This window comes from Colletotrichum karsti, assembly GCF_011947395.1.
Source record: "Colletotrichum karsti strain CkLH20 chromosome Unknown Scaffold40, whole genome shotgun sequence".
Classification (NCBI taxonomy): Eukaryota; Fungi; Ascomycota; class Sordariomycetes; order Glomerellales; family Glomerellaceae; genus Colletotrichum; species Colletotrichum karsti.
Window position 1 is genome coordinate 487,977 of NW_024065940.1, and position 26,200 is coordinate 514,176.

The following is a 26,200-nucleotide window of genomic DNA, read 5'->3' on the forward strand; positions in this document are numbered from 1 at the left end:
ATGTCTATGTTGCGTTTTCTTATGGCTAGCGTCGCCTGGTTGAAGATGATGTCCAGGTTTTCTCTTTCCAAGTTGCGGAACAGTGAGCTAAGCTAAAGCCGTATCGGCCTCCAGACAAGTCGACGAGTAGACACCAGTTATTCTCTGCCTGGTGCTGTCACAATGCCCTGGAAAGATACATCAAACGAACTCCAGTCGATGCCACCATGCCCAGTAGGAAACCCCGAACACTTCCAATACTTGCCCTTGTGGAGCTCGCTTGAGTGAATCCTGATGTATCCCTGTCCGCAGCTGGCTGGAACTTTTGAGAACTGGATGAACCAACATGAGAGCAAGGGTGGAAGTCAGGGAATTATCGAGCAAAGAAAACTTCGACATCATTTCTACCACGCCGCCTCCTTGCATCGATTGCCTTGATATCAAGTACGATAGCTGAGGAATGAAAGTGAGAACTCGGTCAACGATGGCGCGATGTCTAGCTCCGAGCGATATCTCGCCCATATTACAGAACCAACGCAAGCGACGCTACGAGGCTAGAGCAGTCGAAAATCCGTATTTCAAGAGAATCCCGGCCAATGCGTCCGAAAGGTCATTGTGAAAGGAAGAAACCCACCAGCTATTCTCAGCGAGCCCACCACATTATCTGAGATCCATATCCCCATCAAGGAGTGGGTTAAGTCGCAGATCGCCCTCAGCCCATCTGTCTACTCACCCAATTCGGCCGCATCTTCGCTCCAAAAGCGATAGTTGCCCTACAACTTTCTCGTCTTCTCTTTCTTTTGTACACGCATATGATTCGATAATAAAGCGAAGACTTGATTCTGAATCTCCTTACTCAACAAGACGAGAAGCTCGAATCGGTCACCATGCTTGACGTCGTAATCGTTGGAGCAGGCATCGCCGGCTTGGCGGCCGGAATCTCTCTTCGCCGCGCGGGCCACAAGGTACACATCTACGAAAAGTCGGCAATGAACAACGAAGTCGGTGCAGCCATTCATGTTCCACCAAACGTCTCACGATTCCTTGTTCCGTGGGGACTCGATCCCGCGGGAGCTGATTTCGTCAAGGCCGGTCCCATTGAGTTCAAGGACCCTAAGACCATGAAAACGACGATGGCCCTGTCTCATGCACACAACCACGAACTCTATGGTGCCGATCTCTGGTATGCCCATCGAGTTGATCTTCATGATGCGTTGAAGCAGAAAGCTATTGAGCCCATGGGTCCGGGTATCCCCGTTGTGATCCATCTCAAGTCGGCGGTTGTGGGATACGTAAGTTACTCTAGATATCCTCATTATGCGGTACAATTGTCGACGTGGAAATCATCATCAGGCTGACTTCTGTAGAAACCCGATTTACCTTCTGTGCTTTTCGATGATGGCAGTGAAGTCAAGGCTGACTTGGTGATTGGCGCGGACGGAGTTCACTCCATTGCCAGTGAGACTGTTCTTGGCAGGAAGAATCCTCCAAGTCCCGCCAGTCATTACAACTGCTGCTATCGCTTCTTGATTCCCAAGGATGTTCTCGAGAAAGACGAGCAAACACGCTTCTTCAATGAGAATGCTGACAATCTGATTCGACTCTACCCTGACAACGAGAAGAGCCGAAGGCTTGTGTCCTACCCTTGCCGCAAGTAAGCAGCTCGAGTGTGAGATTCTTGCAAAAACACTAATCGGTTAGAAACACAATTCACAACTTTGTTGGCCTCTTCTACGACGAAGAGATGAAGTCGGTTGCCAAGGAAGGTTTGTAAACTTCATATCGTTGATGTCCATTCATACGTCAAGCTGATCAATCTCTAGACTACCATGCTGATTTCGACAAGAGCCTTGCTATTCAAAGATTTGATGGTTTCCACCCTAGTCTCCAGGCCGTTATTGGGTGAGTCGTTTGGCTCTCATAATTGGAATGAACAAGTCTTTGATCATGGATGCAGCAAAGCAACTGAGATCAAGAGATGGCCCCTGCTATATCGCGCTCCTCTACCCACATGGACCAAAGGAAAGCTAGTCCTGGCTGGTGACTCGGCACACCCGATGCTCCCACGTAAGTCCTTCTGGAATAAAAGATCAACCTAGTACTGACGAATCCTCAGACCAGGGACAAGGTGGTGCAATGGGCATTGAAGACGGAGCAGCCCTTGGCATTATCTTCACTAATGTCACAAACCCCTCGCAAGTTCCAGAAAGGCTGGCTCTCTACGAGAAGCTTCGTCGCAACCGTGCAAGTGCGATTCAGATTCTCAGCAATGTTGGCCTCGACCAGGCACATCTTGTGAGGAATGAACTTATGGAGTTCCTCGAGGAGAAGCACATTCCCAGTGAGTTTCCCGACTTTTCAACAAAGACAGCGATGAGATTGAAAAGCTAAATCAATTGCAGAGGACCATCGTGCAATCATGTCTTTCAACATGAGTTACGATATCATAAGCGAGGCCGTAAAACTCATGGAGGATTCTGATGCCTCCTTTTTGTTGCCCACTCACTTCTTTGATGACGCTTCTGTGAAGCTGAAAATCAACAGCGACGTCTCCAGAGTGAACGGTGCCAGTTGCGATACTCAAACCTACGTTGACACTGAGGTCATCGCTGCCGCATGATTGCCGTCGCAATTCGAATGTCTTAGGCCATAGTCGATAAGTAATATCACGAAATTTGGATGCAGAATAGCATATGAACATGCATTATCTTCAACTGGCGTCCATTTTCGTGAAATAGAAACTACTCACAGATGTCGGGGAACGCCAAGTCACTCCGTTGTAATTGGATTGAACTTGGTGTTTTGCGATCAAGTGTTTTTACCCAGCACGCCGCTGATAAATACTACTATAATAACTGCCAACAGAACATCCCTCACACTAAATTCGATAGTCCAACTTGAGTTGGTGATTCGTTGTGAGGTTCAGCAACACCCGGCCGATAGCGGATCATCGGGCTTCGGAAGTCAGCACCGACGGAGGGAAGCCGAAAGTGGGGCCGATTGGGCCTTGGTCTCGTTGACTCATCGGTACTCATCCATTCGCCTTCTGATTACCTAGTCTCACAGAACAAAAATTCCAGTGAATTCGCAGCGAATCCAATTCATCTCATTGCACGAAACCCTCAGTTTAGCAAAGATCCAGTGATTCCACAAGTAGTCATGGCTACCGATCCGGCATCATCAGTAACCCCGCACCCGCGGCTTGGATGGATCGGTATGCTTGTACCTCTGCTCGCTCCAGCGTGGCTTGATGCAAAATCTTGTGGATAGAAGCCTGATACTGATGGCTGCAGGGCTTGGGTCAATGGGCCTCGGGATGGCGACAAACTTGCAGAGGCATCTCTCGGCGAAAAACGCACCAGATCTCCATTACACCAACCGGACCATGTCTCGCGGCGAACCACTACAGGCCTTAGGAGGCAAAGGTCACCATGACATCAAAGATCTCATAGCAAACACGGATATCGTATTCATGTCCCTCAGCGACGACGCAGCGCTGGAAGCAACGCTGAGCTCCATCCTGGACAACACCTCGGCCGAAGACTTGGCCGGTAAGATCATCGTCGATACATCTACCGTCCATCCTCTGTCATCTGGACAGGCCCGGGATCGCTTAGCGGAGAGAAACGCAAAGTTCGTAGCCGCACCGGTATTTGGTGCGAGTCCTGTGGCGGCGCAGGGAAAGCTTCTCTGGATCATCGCTGGGCCTGAAGATGCCGTGAAGGCCATTAGCCCGTTCGTCGTAGGAGTTATGGGTCGTGGAATCATTCGTCTTGGCGAGGATGTGCAACAGGCTACTACAATGAAAACTGCAGGGTGAGTGAATCTACGTAGCCTGTGCCTAGGACGATCTGACAGAAGCAGAAACTTCATGACCGCCGGCATGATGGAACTAGTCGCCGAAGCCCATGTTTTCGCCGAGAAGACCGGCCTGGGGACTGACGCTATGGAAGCACTCATTGAGCAGCAATATGGACCTTTGGCCTTATCTATGTCGAAACGCCTGACTACTGGTGCTTATCTACCAGCACGCGATGAGAGGCCAATGTCCGATCTCGGGCTGGCACTGAAGGACGTAGGGCACGGCATCGACTGTGCATCAAAGTCTGGTTCAAGGCTAGAAGTTGCTGAGCTGGCTCTGAGACATCTGAAAGAGGCGAAGGACTATTCGGACGCTGAAAATCGTCCACTTGATTCGTCTTCCATGTATGGAGTGATACGCAGGGAGGCCGGTCTGTCATTTGAGACGGACCTTGTGAAGAAACGGGATGATGCCAAGTCCTGAAGTCGTACTCCTACTTGTAATAATTGTTCTTCGAGTCGGCAGACTTTCTTATGAATTAATAAAGAAACATACTTTACATTGCTGACCTATGATTGATTTTCTGTGAAAGCTACATCCCGCACCATGAGTCTGTCATGGCGAGTGCCCCGAAGGCTGGACCAGAAACCTGATATTGGTTGCACACGTTGTAACCTCCTAAGTTCTGTCAGTTTTCTGACTATCACGATATAAATAGTAACGAAAGTTTGGGAGAAAAACAAATGCGCCTCAGGCGATGTCGACTCTGATTGTCTTCATGACTTCTGACCGGGATAAGGTTGCTGTCATCATGGCGAAATGAAAGGAAATATGAATGCGACTAACCTAAGGACTCGCTAGAGCGGATTGATGTATGAGTTTTAAGATATATCTAAGTATCCAGTCAGCCAGGTTGTGGACATGGAGATCTTGTGCTGTCTATCATGGTGATTCCGCTGAGTTCAGGCGATGTCGACTATTTTGGTCTTCATAGTCTCATAATATGAGGTATTTCCGTTCGGCAAAACATATTCTCATCATAAAAGCAAGTGAAGGATACGATTTGGAAAGAAGGAATGTCATGACTTACTATTAGATGTGCGTAGATTCATATTGCAGATGTAGGCCGCGTTGGCTTCTCCAATCACAGACCACTCATCATGACACAGATGGCATCGGCAGATGCAAGATGTCAGAAGTTGAAGAGAATTACAGCAACATCGACGAATTCATTTCGATATATATACAACCCTTCGCACAGCAGCCGCAGGCGATCCGAATGTGCCCCCCGACTGATCCGGCCTTCCCATGCTTAACATCAGTCATGATGAATCATTTTGTACAACACTTGCATTCAAACTCATTCATAGGATTGAGCTTGTACTAAATTCGACTAGCACTTATGAGAGAGTATGAGAGAGTATGAATCATCTTGACATCCACGTCGAGGTGGGGTTAATCAGGCTTTGGATTGGAAACTGTGGTTGGGGCTTCATTTGGTCCTTAGGCCATCTTTCTCAGGGGCGTATGAGTACGCTCGAAGCCTGTTTGCGACCCGAGAACAGTTCAAGATTCGATGTTGATGTGACAGCGACGCGATCACAGAGAATTGCAACTCCATAACATAGAGCGGATGTGCCCCTAATGTCAAATCGGATCTTGTCCTATGCACATATCGGTATGCGAGCCAAGATGAACAGCATAGCCACGGCCCACGACCAGTATTCATACTGAGCTCAGAGCTGAAGTCAAGGGTTGCCCATCCCTCTGTTAACCAGTAGGTTGCCCTCACTCACGTCCTTTAAGCCACACCATCAAGGCATGGGGTGTACGCACAGAAACGTTTAGCAGGGACAGACGAAGGGGCAGCATTATTAGCATTCAGAGATTGTTCATATTCTGTAGCATGTTAAAATTATGCGAACCGATTACATGTATGTGTAAACAAAATGACGTCTGGGTATTCCATTCCGAGGTCCTTGTTTTCCTTCATATCATCGATTATTTTGACACATCCTAGTCTCACACATTTACGACATAGATGTTCCAGCGCGCTGCCGCTTCACAGCCACCTTTTCCTGGCTTGCTTCGTCATGCCACATTCGTTCGCCTCTATGCTCCTGCTCATCGGATCCGGATCCCCCAGGGCCTGGTGTCACGCCATCGATATCCAGCGATCCGGTAGCGTTGGCTCGAGAGAATATTACTCCCGGCATAATCGGGTAGTTCCCTTGAGTCCTCTTGGACGTAGGAACAAGCACGTTGAACCAACGAGGCATCACAAGGCCTACCAACGAGGCGACAAGCACCACATGCATGAATGTGAATCCAGCAATGTGAAGCGGGTCCCACCTCTTCGTGGCGTAAAAGTTCGGGTAAGCAAACGAGAAGATTATGGAGACGATTGGTGCCGTGTTGTATTTCAGAACGAAGGCCCAGATGGCGGGGATCTTCCATTGGCCGCCGGTGGAGATGGTAGCGTTGAGGTCTCGACGGAGTTGATTTCCCTATGCCGCAAGATTAGTTGAGTGAGACTCATCGAGAATGCCCCGAAATACTCACCGAGTAGGATGACAAGTACCATAACTTGCGAAGGCAAGGGCTTTTGCTGAAGAATCTGGGACAATACGCCGTCGGGTCTGAACCCATCATAACAGATGCGATTATGCCGACAATGAACATCCCGAATCCCACGCCGGCTCCTGTGTCAGGAGAGACAGCGTGCGCGACTATGAGACCGACGACTGTGCCGCCGATGTATCCGAAGATATTGTAGAGGCACCACGATGCAAGACCGCATTGATCCACGACATCTCGGTATCGGTACAGTGTGGTGGCACAGACGGCCTCGCACCACACGATCCAGAAGAGGGCTAGGTAGTTGATCCACGTATCCGCGGCATCGACGAGGGAGTATCCAAACTCGGTACAGAATGGGAGAGAAATGAGGAACGAGGCAACGACGATGATAGTCGAGACGTACGGCCGGGGATACTTCTTCCCCCAATCCGTGTCACACACCATCGTGACGAGGGTCTCGAGGAGGGCAAAGGCCGAACCGAGGCCGAGGATGAAGAGCGTCGCGAAGAATAGGACGCCCCAGAAGTTCGCGCCGGGCATCTCGGCGATGGCCTCCGGGTAGGTGAGGAAGCCCACGACGAAGGTGTTGAGTCTCTCGCTGGTGTCCGGGTGCATGCCGAGGTATCCGACGACGCCGAAGACGGACATGGAGCCGATGACTTCGATGAGGGAGTTGGAGATGCAGATGATCAAGGCGTCCTGCACGGCGTTGGAGTACTTGTGGTTGTAAGAGGCGTAGCTCGTGTAGTAGCCCATGCCGATCCCAGTCGAGAAGAAGACCTGGCCGCAGGCTTCCTGCCAGATGGTCCCCGAGGCGAGTTTGCTGCCGTGCCATTCGGTCCAGTAGATGCGGATGCCGTCGATGGCGTTGGGCAGCGAGCAGCCGCGGCCGATGAGGACGATCATGAGGATGATGGGCATCGCCATGGTGAAGTACACGACGCGCCCGGTGAGTCCGATGCCCTTGAACATGCAAAGCCAGACGACGAACCAGGTGAACAGGTTCCAGAGGGTGATTTCCGTATTCATGCCCATACCAGCATAGTCAGAATAATCCTGGACGCGAGAGCCGTCAGCCGTGACGTTGCCTGCGATTGGAGGCACATCCTGAAGGACGTCGTTGTAGAAGAAATCTTCGTTGCGCCCCATCCATGGGAGCGGGCTGATGAAAGAGTGTCGGAAATACGACATGATCCACGCGATGATGGGAACGTAGTAGATGCAGATAGCGTAGCCGATGTAGACGACTCCGAAGCCGACACCCTTCGCGCGTTGATGGGCATGATGCCAGGCTAGCACGCAGCCGCCGCGGTAGGCCTGGCCGATTGAGATCTCCAAAAGTAGCGTCGGTATGGCGAGGCAGAATAAGGAGATGAGGTACGGGATAAAGAATTGCAGGCCGTGATTGTTGTATACGATGGAAGGAAAGCGCAAGAGGTTTCCGAGGCCTACTGCGCCGCCCATCGCGGCGAAGATGAATGAGAGGCGCGAGCCCCAGACATCGCGGCCATCTTCACCCTTGTTGGCGGAGGGGGCTAGCCAGTTGTAAACTTTTGAGGCGATATTGACCATGGCGGCGCGCGCAGATTAGTGTTTCAATGCACTTCTTGGTTGAGAAGAGGCATTAAAGTCTGGTGGGGTTTGACTGGGCACGGAGTTTCACGATCAATGAAGCTGAGTGCCGGTGGTGATTCGTAAATGTGATAGCTTTCCCATCGGTGCCCTCAGTACGAACTGATGAAGCACAGAAAAAACAAGGAAGGAAATCACGAAACATCTGAAAATGCAGTACGATGAGGGTCACAACACGTATTTAACGCCAGCGTGACGGAATAGCCAAGTCGAGAGATCATTTTCCCAGCTATTTGGGTATGGTGTAGACCAGAGACAAGATCTTGTGAACTGCGACCACAATTCTACATTCTGGAGAAAAAGAGTAATGCTGAGTGTCTGGCGATCTCGGGCACGCGACCATGCCGGCTAAGCGGCTTGGTTGTCTTGGTCATGATAAGGACCTGCCCGAAACTCGAAGGGCTGGCAACACCAAGGGGTTGGCTTACGCTGCAAAAGGGAGATAGGGATTCGAGTGATAGGCTGATTGAACCAAGAAGCCAAGAGCCTCGCGCGGTGTAGTACAAGGCCGCCGTCTCTCACCTCAGCTTCTTGGCTCGACGTGGACTTGTCTGACCAGAGACGGGTTGGCTCATCGGCGTCTTTAAGATACGTCAGAGTGTCTGGGGTGCCAATTGAACTATTTAAACAAGGCAAACTACGGTGACGCGTCTGCGACCAACAGGACACGTCTGTTTGGTTGGTGAGATCCTTGGGAGTCTTGGTAGTCTTGGAAGGCTTGGGACTTCGTCAAAACTCTGCGCCGCGTTGAGCTCACTTATGCCGCCCAATGCCGCTCGTAGCTGAGCGTACTGGGTGGACTACGAGAAGAGAGAAGGGAGTAAGGGAAATTGTTAAGAGGAATACAATTACTTCGTTAGCCTCTGTGAGGAATTGGAAGTACCATGAACATCGGCTGAAGTTTCGTCATCTTCACTTCGTAAAACTTCTCGAACATGGTCAATAGTTGACGTGGTTAATAATAGCTTGTACTAGATAGATTATCTGTACATCGTGGCAGGCCTTTCTCATTGTTTCTGTCACAAGAACCGACAATATGCCATTCATTTTGTCAAACCTAATGACTTAATTTCACCCAACAACATAACAACCTAGGAATTATCACAGTAGTCACCTCGATACATCACATAAATAGTCAAAAAGATTCTAAGATCAAAAAGAAAAGAAATGGCTTCAAGATATACAGTGAATCGAATGATCAATTCCCCAGGAACTCAACAACCCACCCACTATAAAAAAAAGGGTTCCCCTCCGTCTCTGTGCTCCCCCAAACCAGGACCTTCATTTGACGTCAAGAGAAGTCAGGACACCAGCCTCACCTCGCATCGTCCCAGAGGCCCAGCCTGATCCAATCCCAGCTTCCAGCCCCGACCACACAAGGGAACACATCATCAACGTCCAAGGAAACCCCTCCCCCAAACCTCCCCCACCCACCTCACTCCCCGACAGCAAACGGCGCCAAAGGTGGCACACTCTCCTGCGGATCCTTCCTCCTCGTCAAGTCAGGCGTCACGTCCCTCTTGTCCTCGCCCGTCGAAAACGGAGCCAGCGGCGGGACCTCCTCATCCGGCTTCTTCTTCCGCTTCTCGAGTCCTCCGAGATCACGTCCGCCCTTCTTGGTGCCGAAGGGTTTGAGAGGCGGCACGTCGTTGCCGTCGCCGTCCTTGCGTCGCTGGATGTGCTCGACGTCGCGGGCGCTGTGGAAGCGGACGGGGGAGCCGCGCTTGAGCTGGTGCGGGACGACGGGGCCGCCGATTTCCTCGCGGCGGATGAAGGAGACGACGCCGCCGATGGCGTCGGCGGCGCGGTTCTGGAGGTGGGAGAGGGGGCTATTGAGAGGAAACGTTAGCTCAAGTCGAGTCTGTGAGCGGGAGTTTTGTTCTGCTCACCCGGACTCAACGGGCACGGCGCCAACGCCGGCCACGGCGGCAGTAACGACAGCAATAGCAGAGAACTTCATTGCGAATATCCAAAAACGACGGGCTGGAACTTCAAAAAGGCTTGTCTCGTAAATCGTTTCTGTGTTTCTTCGAACTGAGTGGATCTGCTCCGGGCGAATAGTCGTAGTAGTCTTGTTGAATGTATGTAGTTGGTAATAGTGATCGGACGCTTGGTCTCTCGATGAAGGGATTCAATGGGTGTTCACAAAAAACGTGGTAGTTCGAAATATCATCCGTACATCAGACGCAACGAAGAAAAGAAACCAAAAGGAGGGCAGACATCCCAAACAACGAGTTCCTCGCCCTTTATCTATACGCCCATCTCTTACGTCCTCCCCCGTTCCCCATATTCCCACTCTTTTTCTCACACGAACCATCCAGATAGATAGAGAGACGGCCGCTTCTATCAGTCGTGATCCCGGTCCAGCTGGACCGAGCAGCTCACATCCCGGCCCATCACCGCGCCCAGCCCTGCAACAGCACAACGTGGCGCGCCCGTTCGTTGCCGCTCGCGACCGGGTCCATCCCGTCGGGACGGCCATCTCGAGCAAGACGCGCAAGTAGAACCTTTGCCTCCCCATGAAGCGGAGTTTACCACGGTTTCAGCCCGCGACAATCCACCGCGTACCACAGACCGCAAGGCGGCGCTCGCGGCTGAGGAGGCAGCGTCTCCTCTGCCCGCTGAGCCAGCTGATTCCTCCGTCTCATCTGCCCTGGCAGCGGAAGCAAAATTCTGACTGCGTTAGGAGAGAGAGATAGAGAGATACGAGGAAGTATTCCTTTAACCTGCAACCCAAGCGCGGCCGGTCATCCCGAGTCGAGTTCCAAAGACTTTCTTCGTTCGCCCGACTCGCCAACAGCACAGCCTCCCACGACTCAGAAACCGTCCAGTCTCATCCAGATCACGACTCAAACCCCGAAGTTAGTCGTGGTGCCGTCGAACGTGCGCTCTAAAAACAGCACTCTACTTCGAACGATACGCGGAAAAGGTTACCCAGCACCCACGTGCCGACAGTCGCTCGAAAGCGAAGTCGAAATCGTCCGACCGCCTTCGTCTGAAGTAAACGCAAGTAATCCGGTCTACCCGGCCCCCTAGACCTCTCATCCTATGCGGACTTTTGATCCCCCGCGCTTATTTGCGAAGGTGTTCTGAACCGTCCAGAGAGTTGCCACTCCCTCGGTGAGGTGTGTTAGAACCATCCACTGCCTCAAGGTCACTTATGAGGGAGAGTGGGTGAGCATGGTGAGCCAGGTATTCTGATACTTTATAGAATTTGATAGAGCTATTACTAGTAGGAACACCCAACTAAAACTAATACACTCTACTGATAGCTTTTACTCCTAGCTGCCCAGTCGCTCGAAGAATACCTCCGGAACCCAAGTTGTGTAAGGTAAACCGATGATTGTTTAGTAGTAGCCGCCTCCGCCTCCGCCGTTGGAACCTTTGCCGGGAGCGCCGCCCTTCGGAGCACCGCCTTTAGGAGCACTACCGCCGGAAGCGCCGCCCTTAGGAGCCGGCGAATAGTCACCGCCGCCGGGAGCGCCGCCCTTAGGAGCACCGCCTTTAGGAGCACTACCGCCGGAAGCACCGCCCTTAGGAGCCGGCGAATAGTCACCGCCGCCGGGAGCGCCGTTCTTAGGAGAGCCGTTCTTAGGAGCACTACCGCCGGAAGCACCACCCTTAGGAGCCGGCGAATAGTCACCGCCGCCGGGAGCGCCGTTCTTAGGAGAGCCGTTCTTAGGAGCACTACCGCCGGAAGCACCACCCTTAGGAGCCGGGGAGTAGCCACCGCTGGGAGCGCCATTCTTAGGAGAGCCGTTCTTAGGGGAGCTGTCCTTAGAATGGCCGTCGTTAGGAGAGCTGTCCTTAGCAGCGCCGCCCTTAGGAGCCGGGGAATAGCTACCCCCGGGAGCGCCATTCTTAGGAGAGCTATTCTTAGGAGAGCCCTCCTTAGGAGTGCCGTTCTTAGGAGCTTCGCCCTTCGGAGCCGGGGAATAGCTACCCCCGGGAGCACCGCCCTTAGGAGCGCCCTCTTTAGGAGCGCCGCCCTTAGGAGAATTACCTCCGGGAGCTTCACCCTTAGGAGCCGGGGAGTAGCCACCCCCGGGAGCGCCGCCCTTCGGAGTGCCGTTCTTGGGAGCTTCGCCCTTCGGAGCCGGGGAGTAGCCACCCCCGGGAGCGCCGTTCTTAGGAGTGCCGTTCTTAGGAGCTTCGCCCTTGGGAGCTGGGGAGTAGTCACCGCCGCTGGGACCGTTGCCGGGAGCACCACCCTTGGGAGCACTACCGCCGGGGGCACCTCCCTTCGGAGCACTACCGCCGGGGGCCGGGGAGTAGTCACCGCCGCTGGGACCGTTGCCAGGAGCGCCGCCTTTGGGAGCACCACCCTTAGGGGCTGGGGAATAGCTACCTCCGGGAGCACCGCCCTTGGGGGCGCCAGCCTTCGGAGCACTACCGCCGGAAGCACCTCCCTTAGGAACACCACCGCCGGGGGCCGGGGAGTAGTTACCGCCGCTGGGACCGTTGCCAGGAGCGCCGCCCTTGGGAGCACCGCCGCCAGGGGCCGGGGAATCGTTACCGCCGGGGCCTACGGGACGATCACCGGCGGGGCCGGAGGGGCCACTACCACTAGGGCCCGTTGGGCTACCACCGGGGGCCGGGGCATAGTCACCGCCGCTAGGAGTATTGCCGGGAACGCCGGCCTTGGGAGCACTTTCATTGGGGCCCGATGGGCCACCAGTTGGGGCCGGGGCATAGTCACCGCCGCTAGGAGTATTGCCGGGAGCGCCAGCCGTAGGAGCACTACCACCGGGGCCAGACGGACCACCAGTCGGGGCCGGGAAGTAGTCACCGCCGCTGGGAGTATTACCGGGAGCGCCAGCCGTGGGAGCACTATCGTCGGGGCCAGACGGACCACCAGTTGGGGCCGGGGTATAGTCACCGCCGCTGGGAGTATTGCTGGGAGCGCCAGCCGTGGGAGCACTATCGTCGGGGCCCGATGGGCCACCAGTCGGGGCCGGGGAGTAGTCACCGCCACTGGGGACAGATGAGCTATCATCGCCGCCCTCACCATCATAGCCGTCATCTCTAGGACGAATGGACCTGGTGACGAGCTTGTCGCTGTTGGGGCTGCCAGAGCCGTTCAAGATCCGCTTGACATTATCGAAGGCCGAAAGCTTCGAGTCGGCGCGGGTGGCGAGGCCGCTGGTGAGCGGGTAGCCGAGGATGGGAGTGGCCGCGAGGGCTGCCGCAAGGATTGAAACGCGCATGGTGAAAGAATTAAAGTGTTGGGTGGTAGTGAATAAGTGAAAGTATGTGTAGGCGAAAGGCTCTAGACCAGAGAGATTGAAACGACCGTGTTGGGAGGAGAATGATCGTGGAAGGGAAGACGAAGTAGCGAATGTGTCCTGATGAGGCCGAGATGAACAGATAGAATGCGAGTCTCGGGTATCTTATATACGCGGAGAGAGAATTGTCTCGAAGCTTTTGCACGCCGAACATGACGATACGCCAACTTGTCCGTCGATTTGAGGCTTGAACACTTGAAGCAGGCGATGGTGAATGGAAGCACGTATTCCGGTCCATTGGCGTTCGTGGCATGCTCCCGGCACGTCAGCCCGAGTCTTTGGTGATGTGAATGTGCTAATTCTCCCTCTCTCCTTTTTGCTCGACTATACTCGGTTCCCATGGGGCCGGTCAGGACGTTGGTCTCACCCCGGATATCGGAAGCATCTTTGCGCCTAGCCTGCCTCTAGTCAAAGCGTTCGAAATCGAATCGAACTAGTGGCTGACAGCTACCGTGGAAGTGTGGTGAGGGAGGCGTTGGTGGAGAGGAGATTAAGGGGCCTGGACTAACCTGGACGGGCATGAAGAGACTACCGGTTTTGCTAGTCCCGACTGCGGTCTTCTCGTTTCTCTTCTAGATGATGTCTTGCCTGATTCTGAGAGGCTTGCTGTTATAAGCATTTGCAAAACTCGCCAGCAGCGTAGAAATACTCCCGGGAGCGATGCTGGACGTCTGTGACGTCTGCCATGCTGGACCGTCAATCGCGCAGCTGGTCAAGCAAAGGACTGGCTGCATAAGTAGACTGTGTGGATGCAGGATTGACAAACCTTTAGCTGCAGCTTCTGGGCAGGTTAGCGTCGACGTCACCTCATGTCCAAGTTCCTGAGGAAGCCAACGAGGCTGAGCCTCGCGATAGCGTCCAATGAAGGAAAAAGGAGAGGAAGAGTGTGTCTGTGTGCAAGAGAGACGTGCACCCATATTAGAACTCAGGATCGTTGGAGAAAACACCACAGAAGCGGCTGAGCTTCTTGATCTTCATTAGCGCACCACAACAGCAGCCACCTTCCTCAAATAGGCCTCTGTGCCTGACTAGCATCAAGAGAAACGTAATTAGAACGGTTTTCTTCCTCAAAAACGGGGTGAGCACGGCTTGGAATTCTTGCTCTCCTGAAACGGCGTCCTAAGAAACCGATCTACACACGCCAGACGCCAAACGCCAAACGCCAGACGCCCAGAGCTCTAAGCAAGGACGTGAGCGAGCTTGGCTCTGGAGAAACGCTGCGAGGCCATTGCTGGGCCAGGCCGTGTCTCATTAAACACTCGGCCAGCGGCTCAATCGATGGGGCGGTTCCTTTAATCTAAATTCATAGATGCAGAGGTGCCGTTTAAGCGTGGACGATGGACCTCACGAAAGGAGACAGTGCTCGTTCAGGAGAAAAATGAAGACTAGTGATTGCGCCGAACAATTATAATCCGCGAGGTATATAGGAGACGGAACCCGGTAGGCAATCTCCCATCCAAGCCTCATCCCCAAAGCAACAGAGGACAGTCTCACGTTCGTTAACATGGTTTCACTGCGCAATTTGGTATTTACTCTGGCGGTCTGCCTCCTGTCCGCCCCCGCTGAGGCTCAACGGGGTGGACCGCAGCAGCGTCCTGGCCGCGGTCCTCCGCCCCGTGGTCGCCCGCCTCCAGGACCCCCAGCTCCGGGCCCACCCGGCCCGGGCCGGGCGGGTCCTGCCCCGGCTCCCAACCCGGTACCGCAGGCCCCTGCATCGCAACCCCCGGCTCCGCAGCAGTCTTCGCCCACTGCGCAAATCTCGGTGCAAGCTTCTACAGGTGCACCGCAGAGGCCTGCTGCAACCACCTCGTCCTCAGCCCCCTCCGTCGCCGCTGTGTCGTCGTCGTCGTCCAGCAAGCAGGCACAGCCATCCGCATCGCCGAACGGGCCGTACGCGATCACGGGTCTGAAAACGGGCATAGACAGCACGTCCGGCCAGCGCCCGCTGCGCAAGAACATCAATGATCTTCAGTCGTCAGGCGCACAATGGTAAGAACCTGCCACGCTGTCATGATCAAGTTTTGAGTAAGCTCACCACATCTCAGGGATCTGTACATTTTGGGCCTTGCTGCGATGCAAAGAGACGAGCCTGAGAACGACAAGCTGTCGTACTTCCAGATTAGCGGTATGTGTTTTGCAAAAGCCCTTGTTTCGAACCAGACTGACTGGATTCTTAGGTATTCACGGGCGACCCTTCATCCCTTGGAACGGTGTCCAGGCGGTATCGGGCGGTTCCGGTGGCGGATACTGCCCTCACGGTGTTCGTCTTCTCGTCATACCTATACGACGGTGTTCATAGTAACTGACTCCCTTGGTCCCGCAGAACGTCCAGTTTCCCATGTGGCATCGACCCTACGTCGCCCTATTCGAGGTACGCACATATCCAACAAGCAAATCCAAAATGAAGCTTGGCTAACTTCAACACAGCAAGTCCTCGGCGGCCACATCCAGGCCATCGCCGCCAACTACACCGGCAGCCGGGCGCAGGAGTACAAGACGGCGGCCGACAACTGGAGAACGCCCTACTGGGACTGGGCGGCCGACGGCGGCGCCCAGCTTCCCGCCGTCACGACACAGGCCACCCTCACCGTCAACGGGCCCGGCGGTCCGGTGCAGCTCGCAAACCCGTTGTTGGGGTACAAGTGGCAGAGCTTCCCGCTGAACTCGGCCTCGAATTACTTCCCGAAGAGCGGCGACCGGAATCTCTGGTCCTGGCCCCAGACGACGCGGTACCCGGACAGGAACGGGAACAACAGGCCTACCTTGGCCAACCAACAGCTCAGTCAGGATGACTTGAAGGCGAGCACGGTAAGCGTTCAGGACCTTTGTTGCAACGTATCGGTACACTCGCTCATCACGCCTGTAGTATAATGTCTTTTCCACCGCTACCGACTTCGAGACCATGGCCAGCACCGGCAGCTCCGGCAACAGCTTCGAGGCCGTGCACAACTCCGTCCATGGAGCCATCTACGCGGTCATGGCTTACATTGAATACGCCGCCTTCGACCCTGTCTTGTAAGTTCTCCTCACAATATCGACATGCTCGATGTATCTGTCCCGGACTAACACTTGTCGCGCCATCCAGCATGCTGCACCACACCAACATCGACCGCCTCATCTCCATGTGGCAGGCCATCCACTACACCAACAAACTGCAAACACGCACCCTCCCATCCGACGCCCTCTTCGCCACGGCCGCCAACACGCCCATCACCGCAGACAGCCCGCTCAAGCCCTTCTACCGCGACACCTCCGGCAACTTCCACACGGGCAGGACGGTCTCGGACATCAAGACCTTCGGCTACTCGTACCCCGAGATCAGCGACTGGAACCAGACCCCGGACGCCCTGGCCAAGCAGGTGACTGTCTCCGTCAACCGGCTGTACGGCCCGGGCGGCAGCGGCGCGAAGAAGGTCAAGGCCCGTCACAACCACAACCATCGCCGTTCCGGCTGCGGCAGCAAGAAGGGAAAGACGGGCTCCGCTCCGTCGACGCCCGCGTACGGGACTGGGAGTGGTGCCGCCCCCGCTACGCACAAGGAGTTCACGGCCTCGGTCGACCTGGAGCGCAGCGAGCTGCCGCTGCCTTGCAGCGTCTCCGTCTACGTCAACGGGGAGTTCGCGGGAAAGATCAGCGTCATGAGCATGCCGACGTCGGGAATCATGCACAGCACCGTGCCGCTGAACAAGGCGTTGGAAAAGCTGGGTAAGAGCATGGAGATCACGGCACCTCAAGCCAACAGCACCATTCCGGCGACGAACGGTACAGCTGCCCAGCAGCCGGTGGTTTCTTCGGAAGATAGGGAGATCATTCAGAAGCAGCTCTCTGTGGAGATCCAGAGCGTGAGTGCATTCCAAGTATCCAACACTTTAACAAGATGCGTCGATTTCTAACGTGTGAAAACAGGTCGATGGGACAATCTTCCCCGTTTCTTCGGCTCCCTCGCTCAAGATCAAGGTTGAGCTGCAGCATGTTGCGACGCCCCTGTCCGAGGACAGTTTGCCGGTTTTCACTCCCGTTGCTGTTGGTCCTCTCGCTAAGCCGACAGAGTATAGCACATCGTATTGAGTAGACTTGTACTATATAATTCTTAATATCATCCCTCTTAAACTTCGCCCGGCCATTACCTACTGCGAGTGATGCGAAACGCTAAAGTTTGCGTTTCAATCGTCAAATGTCATGAAGCACAAAACTCAACCTTCTTTTTCTTCGAGTGGCACCGTCTCTTCAGTCCGAACTCAACAGTCCGAGCCCGACGTTCGGCAAAGTTGACTCGTGTCAAAACGCATAGCAGAAAGTCTCTTCTCTCATCGAGATGAATATCTCCGCCTCACCCAAGTCCAACCTCACTCAAAGGACACTAAGCACAAGTGACCCCAGCCCGCTCGCCTTCCAGAACATTCGCAACCGCAAACAACAGCCAGACCCCTCCTAAGAACCACCACTCGTAAATCTCCCGGTCACGCTCGTCTTCACAGCCATGGGAATCCCTAGTCCGAATCGGGCTCGGCATATAAAGCCGGCCGCGCGCGCGCCCCGCGAAGAGATGGTCGCAGCCGCGGGAAGACCCTTGTACCCCGGCATTTGATGCATTAGCGCACGTCAGTCCGTCGATCATCGAAATTCTGGGTCTCGGCAGATCCATCAGCATTGACGATGCGGCTTTTTGGGTTCCTGGGGCCTTCCTTCATCTAGACGAGCGCACCACCGCGTGATGGGTGCTAGCTGCCTCACCATCGTTCACCGAACCCGCCGGGAAACTGAACCGAGCCAGTCACGTAGCTGCGCCGTGGTCATAATCAGAGCAAATAAGTCTATTCATTGTTGGATCGTGAGAAAAGACACGCCAGAACCCCCTCCCGACGCCAAGCAATGCGAGCGAGCGAGCGACAAGGCCTAGAACCGGAAGCCACAGGAATAATACTACGTACAAGAATAATGTCCTTTTTTTTGCCTGGTATATATAAACTGCATCACCCCGGCCCCTGCCTAGGGTGATATCCGGACCTGCTTAAGCGTAGCGAACTTCGGTGAAGAGCCCTGCCCGCACCTGGATCAGGGCGGCCAGCTCAAACAAGAACGATTGAAGTATAATGACGTTGGTGAGGACATGGGAGACCGATGCCGTACGCTCCGGCTTCTGCTCCTCCGGCTGCTTGACGTCGGCGGTATCATCACCGCTTGGCTCTGGCTGGGCTTCTTGGACTTCTTGGGCTTCCGGCTCACCTCCCTCTTCGCCGGTCTGCTCACTGGCTTCCCCTCCTTCAGTTTCCTCGTCGTCTTTAGGAGGCGGCATGTGAAGAGTCGGCTTCTTCTTCCCGAGATCCAGCGGGATGGGCTCGACCTTGCCAGGAATACCAACTTTACGCGCAAGGATGCTCTGATCGATGGCGGCAAATGCGGCCGCCTGGCTAGCCACGGGGTCTCTAGGCCCATGCGACGAACCACCCTCGTCCGTCACACTTCTCGGGGGGTTGTCGTAGGGCGTGTCTTTTGGTGGGGGCAGGGGACGAGATGTCGGGGTAGACAATCCATACCCGCCAGATAGACTGCCAGGAGCCGGGCTGCTAGAACCGGAGCCCCGGCTATTTTTTCTTCCTCTGGAGCTTCCAGAGCGGCTGGGGGTGCTCAGCTCCGATACCAGGCGTTGTGCAAAACGTTCCAGACCTGATGGACGCGCTGGAGACCCACTGCGTGCGTCGTCCATACTCGAGCGTTCCGGGGTATGCGCTGATCTGTGTCTTGACGGAGTTGGCTTGCGAGGCGGCAAAGGCGGCGGCGTGGGCCGGTTATCGGCAGTTTGGAACGCCTCTCTCCGGCTTTGGAGCAAGTCCTCGAAGCGGGGAACCGTCTCGCGGTACTTGGCAACCTGGTCGGAAAGTTGCTGCAGGATCACGAGCATGCGAGGCAGGGACGACTGTACCCATATGGGGCGGCGACGACAGCTGTCCAGTGCTTCAAGAGTCTGCTGCTCCGCGGACGTAGTAGAGTCCGGATCAGTTGGAGGCCTGAACGAGGTCGTTGACGCATCCGGGGATGTTGGGCTGGGCGGCTGCTCGTCGTAGGTGTACTTTTGAGGATTCCGCAAGATCCATCCCTCGACCGACATGTATCCACAGATGGCCAGATCCAAGATGGCCTCGGTGAGTGAGAGGTTTGTATCGACCGCATTCATGAAGAACGTCTCAAGAAGGTCCAATACTGAGGTGAGCAGCGGATCGTCGGGGCGAAGCGTGTGCTCGTGCACGTCGCGTGGCGCTCCAGGGAGTGTATCAGGAATAGCGGGTAAGTCATGGTTGTTGATCGAGGTCTTGGGGGCCACGAGCTTGAGCGAACAGGGGTGACTCTCGAGACGGGTCATGGTATCCTTCAAGACATTTTCATATATCTCGTCAAAGTTATCCTGGCCACCGATCGATCCTGCCAGACTCATGATGTAGTCGACCTCTTGCTCATGTGCACCGATGGTGCGGTGCATCTTGTCTCCGATGACCGCTTCGGTGCGAAGGAGCGTGCTCACTGCATAGCGGTGATGCCTTCTAAGGATCGCCGAGACTAGCTGAAGAGTAACACGAATGGTCTGCTGGTTGTGAGACCGTAAGCACGCCTGGATAAGATCAACGAGGTTGAACAAGAGGGGCGTCGCAGTAATGTCAGATTTCGTCTGTGCCAGCATTGTGGCAAGATCCATAGACTTGCGCTTGCGGGCTGCACTGATGGAGGCGCGCCCAGTAGACGGACCTGCGGACACGTGGTCAGGTAGGCCGAGGAGGTAGTGGAGGATCAGGTTGATCATGTCGGGGTGGTCGAGGGATTCTAGGATACGGCGGAGGTAGGTGAGGACAGCAACGGATGAGCCTCCGTCAATATCGGATGACTCTAGCAACGAAGGGTATCTAGATGGTCAGCACACGTCATTCCAAAGCGCGGGGGGATCTCTTACAAGAGCTGCTGCAGGAAAATGACCTGAAAATGCTCCAGGAGGGTCTGCTTCACCTCGACCGACTTGCAGTGATCCAGCACGTCCTGCCAGAAGAGGAGATGGGAGAGGAAGGTTTCGAGGTGGCCCAAGAAGTCGCCTGAGCAGGAGCTGATGATCTCGAAGGTGGACGTCGGACGCTCGTAGTCGGAGAAGGCGAGGATCGCGGGGAGACCATTAGTAGGATAGTCAATGACAAGTTTCCGGCTCAATTGGCTGTATAGCGCGCCCAACCCGGTAGCCATGAGTGTGGAGAGGTCACTTTCGACAATCCATTGCTCGAGCGACTCGTCGCTAGATGCCGACTCAATGATGTAGAGTAATCCCGTCCTCGCGAAATCGCCCACCTTGCCCTCATGGTGAATGTAATCCATCAAGATGTAGAAAAGCGGAAAGTCCTGCCTCTGCGTGCGGCCGGCGAACGAGCCTTGGTCATCCTGGGCGCTACCTCTAGGAGCACCATCATGGTGGCTCTTAAACCAAGCGTGTAGGATATCTCGGTTGAGGCGGATCTTTGTGGTGATGTTAAAAGCCAGCTCGACGACCTTGGCCTCGGTATCGGAGCCCAGGCGGACACTGTTGACGCCCGTGATGCGAACGAGCAGATTCGTCAGACTGGCGGAGAAGTTGACATTCTCGACGAAAGCCTCCTCTTCCGTCTCGAGGAGGGTAGCGAAGAAAAGCACAGCCTCCTTAATGATCCACTCGTTGTAGGAGGTGGTTGCGATTTTGCCAATGGGCACGTAGACTTGTTTCTTCGCGGCGTACTGGATGCAGGGATGGGGCAGCGGTCGGCGGGACTCGTCGGTCAGGATATTCGTGAGCTCTTGGAGTCGGATCTCGAGGGTCTCGGCGGCGTCGACGTCGTTGGCGAGGTTGGAGGACGATCTCCAGATTTGCTGGAGGAGGAAGGTCAGCATTCGGCGATGCAGCATACGCATGATGCCGGGGTAGACATACCAAAATGCGGTTGTACTCCTTATCGAAGCGATGCAGGCGTTTCGTAGGGTCCTTTGCGTCGACCTTGCGAGAGTTCGAGGAGGCGAGCGGAGTGCCCGTTAGGAGGCGCGACCACTAGAAGAAGTCATTGTCAGAAATGAAGCCATTGATAGCTGTCGGACACAGCTCTCCACGGGTACTCACAAAGTCCATGGTTTCGTCTCCGAAGGCATCTCCAGCTAGGAGAGTACAAGCTTAGTCGCGCATGAATCCGAAGATGATGACGGTTGTAGAGTAGCTCTCTGCGATCGCGAAGGATCCTCGACCAGGCAAGGAGTCAATCAGCGGGCGTAGACGTGGCTTAGGGGAGGAAATGAGGATGGAGATGAAGATGGAGCTCGGTGCATAAACTTGTCAAGTGTCAGGCGTCGCGAAATGTCATTCCGAGACTTGACCGCGTCCGCTGTAGCGCTGGCCTGTCTGCAGGGAAAGGATAAGGATACGTACCGAAATCATGCAGCTTGCTGCAGCTTCACAAGCCAAGCTCTCGACTGCATCCAACGCCATCTGATTGGGCTGCATAATTCGGCCCAAGATCCACAGGGCTGGGTTAGATGTGGCTTGAGACGAATTACCTCAGCAGTGTGTGGCTTCTGTATTATGTCATCCGTCAATGGCTTCGATTATCTAATCATCCGTATATTATGTCATCAGTTCATTCCCGATAATATGGGTCGACTGCACAGACATCGTCTCATCTTGATTGGCTTTCTCGCTTGCACCTTTAGACAATCTCACGATAGCTTCACTTTTTCGTTGTTTTCCATAATACGTCGCCAGTCCAAACAAGAGAAGAAAAGCCAAACACCTTTTCCAACCACTCGCCTGCATACTTCTATTGAACAGAATGTTGGGTGTGAACCAAGGCAAACAAAGTCCCATGTCCTAGCTCCTCCATCACGTCAATTAGTGCCCCTGAACTACCCTGGGAAGGAAGACTCCCGCTATGACTCCCTGATATTCAGAGCCAATAAATGCAGCATTTAGGCAGCATAGGTTCCGATCCGAGGACCGAAGTACTCGCCCTTGGGCATCTTGAGTCTCGTGCATGCTGTCGCCTCGCACCCCTTCTCCGAGTCGTTGCCCCACCAGTTCACCTCGAAGCCATGGTAACTGACAGCAAAGAAGATGACGACAGCAGCGATGGCAATCGCCGTCGAGAAGGCAGCCGACAGGACGTAGTTGTACTTGGACCAGAACGCGAGGTATCGCTGGCGGAGGTACACCATGCTTAGCCAGCCTGGGATCACCGCCGGCCACATGTACGCGATGTTGTACTAGGCTCAAGTTAGTAAATAGTTCAAGAAGACCTCACGACAACGGGTTTGAAGACTTACGGGAGACCAGCTGATACCACCGCTGAGAATCATGACCGGATGAATCTTAGCCACCCAGTGCGTACGGGGGAATCTCCTCTGGAAGATGTAGAAGAGAATAGGGATGGCGAAGCCGACCGGGAAGGCAGATAACAGAGCAGTGTAGATACCGCCCGAGCCAAAGACCTTGCGGGCGCCCAAGCTGCCGAAGAGGACTGCTGCGGTGAAGTACGTGTTGACGCCGGGGCAGGAGAAGCGGTCCTTTTGGTTACTGTCCGAAATGTTAGTTCATGATTCTGAGAGAAGTTATTTGGGCAAACTCACGTTGAACAGAGGTCGGGTATATTTTCAATTTGGAAGTTCATGACACCGGTGCACACGAAGGCCGACACGAAAACCGCGACAACCTGGGCAGCGAAGGTATGACGCTGCGGGATCTTCAGGTAATGCGCGAGCTTGAGGTCATTGGCGAAATCCAGAGCATGAGCTGTGGTGACGTAGCTGGGAGGACATATCAGTTGAATGGCTGGAGATGAGGCCGTTCAGATGTTGACTCACCCGAAGCACTTGAAGAAATTCATGGCAAGTGCGTTACCCGGTTCCCATGCACCGCCGATGAACTCGGCGAGGACGCTTTGAGCATGTTAGCTGCCTCAACGTCTTACGTGGGGGTTTAACGTGTTGCTTACTTGAACTCAACTTCCATCCCAGTCGTGGCAAAGATGATGCCGGTCGGGATAACGAAAACCAAAGCAAGGGCGATGCCGAAGAACACGACACCCACACTTGTCTGGGAACTTGTCAGCGGCTACTCTCATCTCGTCTTGGACTCTCTTCAGCGTACCTCGGTAGGCCAAGCGGCTACAGCAGCGACACCAAACGCGATGGCAAGAACATTAAGAACGGCGTACCACCATTCAGGAACTTAGAGAAAGTCAGCATGTAAGCAAAGTCAAGTGTCAAAGCTGGCAGCATACCTTCGGGGTAGTTTGACATCATGCGAGTGTGGACATCCTTGAAATCCTGCGAAGCCTCTTTCTTGAAGCTCCGCACCAGACTCTTGAAGCCAAGAGCGATATCATGACGATGGTAGAGGATCGCGTACGAGATCGTCGCAGCATAGACGGCGAAGAAGTAGTAGTACATCGTGATACTACTAGCAGCCAAATAAACCGGCGAGTACGCCTGGTACTTGGCCTCATCCAACCAGCCTCGACTGTCCAGAATCTGAGAGACGTTATACGACCCGCCAAAGTGGTTATACATCAGGTTGGAGTTGATCGGGAGATAGGCCGTGTTATACGCATTCGTCCAGTACAGCCCGATGATCGTGATACCGCCGATGAAAACGCCGATGAAGGTGTTGAACGTGACGCGGAAGGGCACGACGAGGGGCTGGACGACGTGCGTCGCGACGTTCCAGTCAAAGGTCGGGAGCGGGTTGAAGCCGAGACCCTTGCGGACGCCGGTGATCGCCGTCAGGGTGAAGTTGTCCGGCGCGATCCAGGCGACCCAGTTGAAGAGGGACAGGGCGCCGAAGATGTAGTCCGGGAACCAGAACCAGACGAACATGCAGGCGAACGCGGCCAGGAAGAAGCGGTAGCGGGACATGTTGTAGATCTTGTTGAATGGGCCCGGGACGGGATGGTTCGACTCTGCGTCCAGGTGAGCTTTTGGTCAGCAACTGAGGTTCGGTGGTGGCTTACCGTTGTGAAGGGAGCTGTTGAGGGCGATTGTCACCAAGGATGCCGGCCAGAGGCAAAAGGAAGGGTATACCAAGAATCGTCTGCAGAGACCAGCCAAACCGAAACCCATCAAGTTCGTGGAGAGAGCCAGAAGGATTTGGTAGCTGAACGACTTGGCGTACTTCTGGCCGAAGTAACGGTCCATCCATTGGGTGAAGACTAGGAAACTTGTTAGACAGTCACCATCATCATACAAGCTGTGAACTTACTGATATATCTCGAACTGGGTAGCGTCTTCCCAACACTCGCCATAATCGAGATCAACATATGCTCCTTCTTGTTAAAAGGACTCGGGTTCAAACTGTGCCGCACACCAAACAGCGTAAAGCCAACATCAGGAAGGAACTTCTCCGCAGCTTTACCAACCGGATACGCCAACAACTGCACGACCTCAGCTCTTAACGTAATCGAGGGCTGCCGAACGCTGAAGAGCTGGTTGATGAAAGCGATGAAGACCACAAAGAACAGACCGATCACCCAAGCCCGGATCGTGGACACGGGCATGCTGGTGTCATCGTGGGGATCGACGACGGCGCGGACTTCTGCGTACGGACTGTTCGTCGTCAGGAGCGAGACTTCGACTTTGGCTTCGGAGATCTCGCGGGCGTGGGAGTCTGGGTTGGCGAAGATGTCGTTGTTGGCGAGGAAGGCTTTGAGGCGTTCGAGGGCGCCGGCGGGGAAGTTTGGGTCGAGGCCGTGCTGGGAGACGAGTCGCTCCGCCGACTGAAATGTGTTAGTGACGATGAGGAAAGAGGTGAATGGGGAGTAACTGACTTCACGGGCATCTTGGAGGGAAAGGCCTCGGGAGTACTCCTTGGCTTCAAGGACTTCCTCGGGTGTTGCATTGAGTTGTCTTAGTCTCCTGTCAGTTACAGCTCCGTCTAAACTTGGATTTCCAACAAAGCGTACCTCGCAACCTCGTCGACGGAAATCTTCTCATCAAAGCTTTCCCTCTTCTCGAAGTCAGCCAAGATTTTCACCGCAGGTGAATTGAAATCTTACCTGGGGGTTCACCTCTGTCGGTGTAACGACATCGATGGCATCGCCCGTCTTCTCGTTGAGAGTGCCCATCTTGGAGGGGAGAATCGAGCAGGACTGAACACTTTCAAAACCAAGAGATGCCGGTGGGATGCTGATCGACGCTGTCACTAGCGACGAGCTGTTTTATTAACCTCCCGCTTTGCAGATAGTGACGTCCCACATATCAACGACGAGTCCTTCAACGCAGATGTGATGGGAATGGTTCGGTGGCGTCGAAATCTGCATAACGCACATGGCGCGAACGCAGTCCCCCACTTCGGGAAGTCTCGTCGGCCTTACAAGTTCTATTTCCGGTACGCTTCATATCAATCTAGATTGTAGAATGATAGGTCTACCGGGAAGATGTCGCTGTAGCCGACAACCACAGTCTATGGACGACCTCCCTCAGACACAACGCGTACAGGGCAGGGTACGTTGGCGAACCATGCCATAAGAAGCTTGTTTATCCCTCCAACACTCTGAAAAATGCTCGGAAGTGGTAAGCCAAGCCGCATATCTCCATCAAATAGATATTACCAGGACCAAACGCTCCTGTTGCCATTGGCTGGTACAAATGCCATAATGCCCGCAGAACCTTGCACCATACCATCCCGGTATGAGAAAGAAGAACTAGGCGGTCTTCCATATTCTCGGTCTCGGTAACCTCGACTCTCATGCCTCCGGCTACGTGCCCTTCGGCCCCGAAGATCCTGGGCTTTTACGTACCAGTAAGCTTAATCCGTCCTATCTCGTCGCCTTCGCGTCCCGGCCTAATGGTTGATGGCCGGGGTAAGGTGGGCGGGAAGTGGGCGTTTCTTATCGCGTCATCGGAGACAGGAATTGCGGCTGCGGCGCATTGCACA

The 26,200-nt window shown here is 54.4% G+C and overlaps 7 protein-coding genes across 7 annotated transcripts; 3 read left to right on the forward strand and 4 right to left on the reverse strand.

Moving 5' to 3' along the window:
* Positions 1–866: 866 nt before the first annotated feature.
* CkaCkLH20_10490 (FAD binding domain-containing protein) lies at positions 867–2,599 on the forward strand (the record flags this gene model as incomplete). The annotated part of the gene is made up of 7 exons (XM_038893204.1): positions 867–1,271; positions 1,347–1,633; positions 1,681–1,745; positions 1,803–1,881; positions 1,937–2,046; positions 2,096–2,320; positions 2,382–2,599. 7 exons carry the CDS (start codon positions 867–869, stop codon positions 2,597–2,599), a joined length of 1,389 nt encoding a protein of 462 aa, XP_038741614.1.
* A 765-nt stretch (positions 2,600–3,364) lies between these two features.
* On the forward strand, positions 3,365–4,264 carry CkaCkLH20_10491 (uncharacterized protein; the record flags this gene model as incomplete). The annotated part of the gene is made up of 2 exons (XM_038893205.1): positions 3,365–3,795; positions 3,844–4,264. The coding sequence occupies 2 exons, from the start codon at positions 3,365–3,367 to the stop codon at positions 4,262–4,264; spliced, it is 852 nt and encodes a 283-aa protein (XP_038741615.1).
* A 1,547-nt stretch (positions 4,265–5,811) lies between these two features.
* Positions 5,812–7,933, reverse strand: CkaCkLH20_10492 (Sodium: neurotransmitter symporter family protein; the record flags this gene model as incomplete). The annotated part of the gene is made up of 2 exons (XM_038893206.1): positions 5,812–6,288; positions 6,344–7,933. 2 exons carry the CDS (start codon positions 7,931–7,933, stop codon positions 5,812–5,814), a joined length of 2,067 nt encoding a protein of 688 aa, XP_038741616.1.
* Positions 7,934–9,428: 1,495 nt separating this feature from the next.
* CkaCkLH20_10493 (uncharacterized protein) lies at positions 9,429–9,953 on the reverse strand (the record flags this gene model as incomplete). The annotated part of the gene is made up of 2 exons (XM_038893207.1): positions 9,429–9,822; positions 9,883–9,953. 2 exons carry the CDS (start codon positions 9,951–9,953, stop codon positions 9,429–9,431), a joined length of 465 nt encoding a protein of 154 aa, XP_038741617.1.
* Positions 9,954–11,340: 1,387 nt separating this feature from the next.
* On the reverse strand, positions 11,341–13,200 carry CkaCkLH20_10494 (uncharacterized protein; the record flags this gene model as incomplete). The annotated part of the gene is made up of 1 exon (XM_038893208.1): positions 11,341–13,200. One exon carries the CDS (start codon positions 13,198–13,200, stop codon positions 11,341–11,343), a length of 1,860 nt encoding a protein of 619 aa, XP_038741618.1.
* A 1,582-nt stretch (positions 13,201–14,782) lies between these two features.
* CkaCkLH20_10495 (tyrosinase) lies at positions 14,783–17,346 on the forward strand (the record flags this gene model as incomplete). The annotated part of the gene is made up of 8 exons (XM_038893209.1): positions 14,783–15,267; positions 15,324–15,403; positions 15,456–15,538; positions 15,602–15,649; positions 15,706–16,086; positions 16,145–16,293; positions 16,364–17,120; positions 17,185–17,346. 8 exons carry the CDS (start codon positions 14,783–14,785, stop codon positions 17,344–17,346), a joined length of 2,145 nt encoding a protein of 714 aa, XP_038741619.1.
* Positions 17,347–18,289: 943 nt separating this feature from the next.
* On the reverse strand, positions 18,290–25,388 carry CkaCkLH20_10496 (uncharacterized protein; the record flags this gene model as incomplete). The annotated part of the gene is made up of 16 exons (XM_038893210.1): positions 18,290–20,174; positions 20,222–21,156; positions 21,218–21,331; positions 21,401–21,435; positions 22,269–22,533; positions 22,594–22,843; positions 22,897–23,073; positions 23,131–23,205; positions 23,262–23,362; positions 23,417–23,496; positions 23,550–24,227; positions 24,279–24,476; positions 24,527–25,040; positions 25,092–25,170; positions 25,227–25,270; positions 25,320–25,388. 16 exons carry the CDS (start codon positions 25,386–25,388, stop codon positions 18,290–18,292), a joined length of 5,499 nt encoding a protein of 1,832 aa, XP_038741620.1.
* Positions 25,389–26,200: the final 812 nt, after the last annotated feature.